Genomic DNA, 7,192 nt, shown 5'->3' on the forward strand with positions numbered 1-7,192 from the left:
CCCGCGCGCACGCACAGCACCGAGCCGGCGCCCCGCGCCCCGCGCCCCGCGGAGTCGGGGTAAACAAAGGCCGGACGCTGCCTGCGCGCCCCACTCGCGCGGAGGCCAGTCGGCCCTGACGCACCTTCGATGTCGGTCAGCAGCGCGGCGTCCAGATCGCACGGCGGAGCCAGCGCCTGCTCCAAGGCCGCCTCGTTGAAGGGCGGCCCGTCCATGGCGCAGTCGCCTCCTCCGGGCGGCCCTCCAGGCCCGCTGCCAGGCAGGGACTTGCGCGTGCAGTGCCGCGTCCGCAGGCCCCGGCCCGCCGACGCCGCAGCCGCCGCTGCCACGCACTTCACGTCTTGTCTTAGCCGCGGTGGCCGCTCGGCGCCCGCGAAAAGTTCCGCGGAAACTGGGTTCCCCGGCAGCGGCTCCGCGGAGCTGGCGGGGGTGGGGGCGGGGCGGGGCCCTGCACGGAGGCCCCGCCCCCGGGGAGACCGGTCCGCCCCACCTCGAGCGAGCGGACAGTCTGCCCGAAAGCCTACCCTGCAGCCCCTCTGTCAGAGTGGCCCCAGTCATTCATTTCTTCCCGCCTCAGGCGCAGCAGCCTCTGGCCCGCTGCTGAGGGAGCTCGGGGACCACTGGCCCCTTTCTGGCCTCAGTTTCTCCAACCCCAAGCCAGAGGGCTGAGTGCAAGCCCCAAGACTGGGCCCATCCCCAGAGGCCTCTGGACTTGGGGCAGGACGTGTCCGGCAAAGCTCACTTTCTAGACTTGGCTCTTTAGAAAAAGACAGACCCGGGCCAAGCTCTGAGACAATGCACTGTGGCCTCGGGTCAGCTCCATGGCCCCTCGGCCAAATGTTCCTCAGCGCCAACAGGGGCCCATGATGCCGCCCCACCGGCTGCCAGGGACCAGGTGTGAAGACACCGAATGAGTGGACCTGTGAGATTGACCTTTCCCTCCTCGATCACCAGATCAGCTTGCTTCCTGAGGATGGGGTGGCCCAAAGGCGGGAGGGTGGGATCATCAACCTATCTTGGTCTGCTTTCCTCTTAGATGTGGCGGAGGGGCTGAGGAGCCCACGGGCGCTCAGTGTCTGCAGGAAGCATAGGAAGACACGCAGAGTTCCAAAGAGCCAGTCCGCCCAAGGCCACCCAGCTACTCAGAGAGGACAGCAGTGCTGGGCTGTCACTCAGGGCTCTCACCCTTCACAGGAGGTGCTTTCCCAAGGGGTAGCTAGCTCGGGCTGAGCTGGCAGGACATGGCGGTGGACATGAGGAAGAGACCGACTGTGCCATAGGCCTGAGCCAGGTTGCCCTGGATCGTGACAGGCTGGGGCTGGGTCACGTGACGCGGTTTGGCTGGGGAGAGGGCTGTAGACGGTGGCTTGGAAGGCAGAGCCAGGTGGTAAAAGAAGGGGTCCCAATAAGACAGGTAGAAAGAAACCAGAGCTAAATCCAAATATCTAACAACCAGTGGGGAGGTGGTGTGCTCCCTGGCCCTGGAAGTACACAAACAGAATGGCACCGATGGTGGGGGGCAACCGAGAGTTACCAGAGTCTGGAGCCCCAGGTCCGCCGAGTCCCTGGCCTCTATCAGGCCATTCTGAAGACTGCTTTGCGCAGACTCTGGACTGGCCGCACCTTCTGAGCCACTGGGGTTAGTGGCACGTTTTAGGAGGAATGGGGTGCGCTGGGTCAAGAGGCTGAGGAGGCCCGTCTTGGGCTTCAGCCTGGACATGCAGCCCTCTTTGTTCCCTTCCGAGAAGTGGCTGTTGTGGAAAATTACCCAGAATGGGGGTGGCCAGGAGCTGTGGGGTCTCAACCCCAGCTGTATCCCTCCCCAAGTGGCCCTGCTCAGCCCCAGTTCCTGGCCCCTCCAGAAGAACTTCTGCTGGGGGAAACAGCGGGATCTGGCTTCTCCCCACCTTGCCCCCCTCCCCACCTGTCCAACCCCACTTGGCCCTACCACTCAGGTTAGGAGCCAAGCACCCAGGAAGCCTTGGGCGTCTGGTCATTTCTCTGAAAAAAAAATTTTTTTTTAATAGTAAATATACTGAGTCTTTTCATCTGTGAACACTTTCTCAATATATAGATACACACATCTATAACACACATATACGTATACTCTGATTTAATACATGCATACATATATGATTTCTATATTTTTTCATTTTAGAACAATGTTTATTTCCCCCTCCCCCACTTCCTTGAAAATTCTAACAGCCTTTTCCAGGGAGAGGAGGAGGTGCTGAGTGATGTCTAAACACCTCTCTTCAGCCAGGAAACTGCTCTTGTTTTTCACCTGCTTCCTGAGGCCTGCAGCCACTTTCGCCTTTGAGGAGTTTCGGCTGTGGGACCTGTAAAATGAGGATAGCTCTCTGCAGAGGCAGGGAGGTGTGCTGGAGCCGTGGGCACAGCAGACCTCCCGGTCCTGGGAGCCTGACTGCACGTGGAGAGTGCCCTGCTCCTGCCAGTTCAGACCCGTCTCCCATGAACCAAGGGGCTGGGGGTGGGGTGCGGGTGGAAGTGGGGGACCTTAAATCTTTCCACTGGAAGCGGCATCACCTTGCTCCAAGGTCGGAGATTACCAGGCAAACCTCAAGGTGAGGGTGGGAAAAGCCGGTTGGGGCTCTCCCCCTCAAAGACCGGCAGACACCTACCTTCCCCTCACCCCACAGTCCCTCACCCCACAGCGGAAGGCTCTCTGGGCCAGGGAGATCTGAGTTCAGACAAGGAACTTGTGCCAGAGACACAGGGACCATGGGGTCCCTGCCCCGGTGCGCCTAGGAGGCGCGGGGATCCTCGCCTGGCGGAGCGATGCTGGCGGGCTGTGTGGGGACTGGCTGCAGCCCTGGAGGTTTATCTACTATTAATCCATGTATTACTTCCAGCAGGCCGGGAGGTCTGGGCTATCACTCCCATTTTACAGGTACCAGGGCCCAGGAAACCGAGGGACCAGGGAGGGAAGCGTCTTGCCCAGGACCTCACAGTGCCTTTGCCTCTGATTTGGTCAGCGTCGGCCAGTCTGAGGAGTGGGGCTAGATTTGCGTCCGGCTGGGCAGGGCGGCTGGGCAGGGCAGCTGGGCAGGGCAGCGGCTGAGGACCCGGGGGAGTTGGGGCTCAAAGCCAGACAAGCCCCGCCCCCGCGGTCGCGGGACAGCCAATGGGCGCCGGGCCTGGAGTGGGGTGACGCGGCGTCAGCGTGAAACTCCCGGGAGTCGGGCCCTGGGTCACATGGCGCCGCACCCGTTGGACCGTGGGGAGGGGCTGCAGGGGCAGGACGGCGGGGAGCGGCGGTGCGCCGGCCGGCAGGGTCCAGGCCCCTGGGGGCCATTTGGCCTGCTCTTTCCCAGGGCCTCCAGGCTAGGCACCTGGCTGGGACTGCCGCCAGGTGTGCGTCCGGGCACCTGGGCGGAGCAGACACAGGGTGGCCCTGCCCTCTTCCCGGGCCGGTTGTTGGCTCTAGGGACTGTGGGAAGCTCCTAGCATCTAGTCAGGGATGTGCGCAGGTCGCCCAGCCCGGCTCACGCCCGACCTTGGCTTTTCCAAACCCCCTGCTCCTTTCTTTCCTGGACTTCAGAGCCTGAGAGGCACCTTCAATGTGTTCTGGGCCGTTTGGGGCAGGTGTCCAGCATGGCCAGTCCTCTGCCCATGCCACTCCTCAGGCTGAGCCACGCTCTCAGCGCCTGAGCTTAGGGGCTGGCACAGATTTGCCAGGGTTGCCTGCCCTGCACTGGGCAAGAAAGCTTGTTTTGATCACACTAGGCAGGCCTAGGAGGCTACTTAGGACTCCACCCCCACCCTCTTCTTTTATTTCTACAGTAGCTTAACGGGGTGGGGGGGGCCTTCTGCGTTATATATTAGGGAACCTGGGAGCACAGAGTCAGCCAGAATCCTAGACCTCCCACCCCCTTTTCTCCACCTGGGCCTAATGGAACCAATGCCCACTGACATGGATGGCTCTGGTGCTAGACGACCCTATGTTCTCATTCCAGTCTGGCCTCTGCTGTGTGCTGGGCAGGGCAAGTTTCTAGCCTCTCGGGTCAGCTTTGCCAGGAAGGCTCAGTCACTGTGGCCACCTCCACCTCATCATGAATCACTCGCTAGAACTTCCATAAAAGAGCTGGTTGAACCCCAAAGATTTACACTGAGAGATGAGGCTCATGAGAATGAGAGGGGGAATCTGTCCCCTGAGGGGTAACTGGTTGTTTGGGGAGAGGCCGGGAATAGTTAAGGGGAAATCGCAGAATGGTGTAGGTCCAGCTAGTGTCAGGGAGAGTGGTGACTCCAGGCGTCATCTGACCCCCCCCCCCACCAACTGCAACTATAATACAACTGATTTTATTTTCAAATGTAGATGATTTCACGTGAAGGCTGGATTTCTGGCTTTTCTTGGAAAAATGGGACCATTGAGCGAGACTGGGTGCCCTTTTAGCAGGGCTGTGAGCTTCCCCACGGTACCCATCAGTCTCTGGGTATCACACCCAGCCTACTGCATCACTGAGAAGTAATGCAAAGTTTCCCACCCACATTCTCATTCTACAGATCAGGAGAGTAAAGACCCAAGGTGGGCAGCGACTTCTCAAGGACCTACACGGAAGCCTGGACCCTGGAAAGGATGGTCTTGGGGTGGGCATAGGGGTAGGAGAAGACAGCACCAGATGGAGGAGTCCAATCAGGTTTCCAGAATGTCCCACCAACTCCCTACTGTTGAAAGCAGAGATTTTGCTTTCTGGGATGTGAGAGTCCAAGCTTGGAAGCTCCAGTCAGACCCTTCTCAGGGGCCCTCATCAGGAACTGGTTGCGGATTTTTCTAAATAATGGGATTTCTGGGTGACATGCCTTTACAAGGCCTCTGGTGCTACCACCTCATCCCCCTCAGAATCCAAAGGAGACCTTTTTCTTGGAAATACTCCACCTTGGATGCATCATGGGGACCAGCCTGTAGAACCCATGGTAATCCCACACTGACCCCTCCCAGATCTCAGGGGGAAGGAAGCTATAACTGGAAAACAGCTCCTTGCAATGAAGGGAGGCAGCTGAGGGCTGAAAAGTTCGGAAGTTTGCCTCTTTGCAAGGCTGACCTTCAGCTGGGTCACTGCCCTCTTCAGCTCTCTCCATTCACACTTCATATATTGTTTGAAGACTTTGTCTTCCCTCTATTGACTGTCGGATTCTTCAGGGCAGCCAGGTCTGGAACTTCTGCTGGAGCTATTGGAAAAAGACACCCTAGTAGGAAGTCAGCTTACAGCTTCAGGCAGCCTTCAATCATGTCTAGAAAAGCTAATCCAGGGTAAACTGAGCCAAGACATAGGCAGATTCTGGGCCAAATCCCCAAGCAGCTAGATCCAGCTATGCCTGAAGCTGACTACCTGAATTTCCAGTTACATAAGCCAGTAAAATCCCTCTTTCTGATTAAATCAAATACTTTTCTACCACAACCAAAAACGTTTCAACATACAATCTCTACATGAGGAGTTTAGTTCAGAACTGTCCTCATGTAGGATCAAGATCCTGATGCTGCTTCACTTGATTCTAGATTTCCCAAACTTTTCTCCACAGACCCCTCCCTTCTTTATAGGAATAGCTAATGTATTGGGGAACTGTGTCTTGGCACGTGTCCACTGGAGATTTTGAGATACCTCCCAGGAGGCTGGTCAGTTGTTTTCCCTCTTTCCCTCTGCCCCCCCTCCTCCCCGCGGCCCCCCCCCCCCGGCTAAGCTGGCCTGTCCATGGCAACTGCACTGTATACAGCTAGAGTGGTGTGCGTGAGGCTGCCTTTCCAGGGCATCCTGGTGAAAATGTGGAGGTGTCTCAGCGCTGACTCTCCACAGGGTCTGGCCACAGTGCAGCGCCCAGGGCACCTCACACAGGGCTGGGGCCCAGCATGGGCTTAGGACCATGATGCCTATGCTCAGAAACGAGACTGTGGATCCCTCACACTTGAGGCCCACTCTCATGCTCCCCTGTGGCCTTACCTCACTCCAACTGGCCAGAGAAAGGATCTCCAGTTTCCTAGAGCCCAGGGAGGCAATTCACTGGGAGCTGGGTGCTGCTGCTTCTGAGCGACTGTGGCTGCTCCAGTGTGGCCCTGGGTCATGCCCCACCTGTTTCCTGTCAGTGGGCAGGACAGCCCCTCCTGAGCTATCCTCCGCAGAAGGGTTGGTGCTCAGGGTGCTGGGCAGCCACACCTGCTGGCCATGTGGTGATGCCCCTTCTGCCCACACATTCATGACCCTGACCTGGGAGGCCCAAGGTGGGGTTTGAGTGACAGTGCTGCTGGTGCTCCCTGGCCACTTTAGGCCAGTGGATGCTCTACCCACATGAGAGGTTGAGCAGGTGAGTCTGCATTGATCGCAGGTTCACCTGGGGGCTCGATGAGGCTGCCGCACCTGTGCTCCATGCCTGGTCTGGGGCGGAAGGGACTAAGCCAGTGTGAGAAGGTGCAGACGCCACAGCCCCCCCACAACGGTGCCTCGGATCTGCTGAGGCGCCAGCCTTGCAGCCAGTGCCCGGTAGAGAACTTTCCCATGGGAGAAAGGGCTGGCTGTGGGTGGGGGTGACTGCCAGAGTAGGGCTTTCTTTCTGGGTTGACGAAAATACTCTAAAATTGACTGTGATGGTGTGTGCACAACTAACTGGCAATATACTGAAATTCCGTAACTGTATACTTAAATGGGTGAAACTGCGCTATGTGGATTATATCTCAATAAAATGGTTATTTAAAGAGGCTGGTGGTGGTGGGATGGGATGCTTCAAACAGCAGTTCGCAAACCCAGTACCTAGCGTGAACTCTGCAGATCTGATGCCCAGCCAAATCCAGGGGGCCCAGCTGAGGGGGTGCAGAAGAGGTGGCTTGGGCTTACTTGCGTAGGGTCTGGGTGATTCCCGGTGAGTTGAGTGCCTCCCCCTCGGCCTGGGACCCAGGATGAGGGAGGAGGACACAGCCGCTGTCCCTGGAGCACTCAGGCAGGCCATGGCTGGTCTGCAGCTGCTGTAGCCACCGTCCCCAAATAACCAGGGTGGCCAAATAGGGCCAGGTGCCAGGATTTTCCAGCCACTCCCCTGGCCAGGCAAGGGTCTGCTCCGGCAGCCTGGGGTGGAGGTGGAGGGGGCGCTGGGTTTCCCAGGCTGTCCACTAGCAGTCCCTGCCTGAAGCAAGCAGGCGTCAGATCGGGCAGGCACAGGCAGTGAACAAAGATCACACAGG

General features: G+C 58.3%; 1 protein-coding gene across 2 annotated transcripts in view; it reads right to left on the minus strand.

The window, feature by feature from the left end:
* Positions 1-380, minus strand: part of SREBF1 (sterol regulatory element binding transcription factor 1) — a 20,634-nt gene extending 20,254 nt beyond the window's left edge. For both annotated transcript variants that reach the window (XM_012726196.1, XM_012726195.1), the window contains exon 1: positions 125-380. In XM_012726196.1, the coding sequence (XP_012581650.1) occupies positions 125-215 (91 nt within the window). In that variant the 5' untranslated portion in view covers positions 216-380. The remainder of the gene's footprint in view (positions 1-124) is intronic.
* Between the last annotated feature and the right edge of the window lie 6,812 nt (positions 381-7,192).

The sequence above is a fragment of the Condylura cristata genome, unplaced genomic scaffold (genome assembly GCF_000260355.1).
Source record: "Condylura cristata isolate star-nosed mole 26May11 unplaced genomic scaffold, ConCri1.0 scaffold00017, whole genome shotgun sequence".
Lineage (NCBI taxonomy): Eukaryota > Metazoa > Chordata > Mammalia > Eulipotyphla > Talpidae > Condylura > Condylura cristata.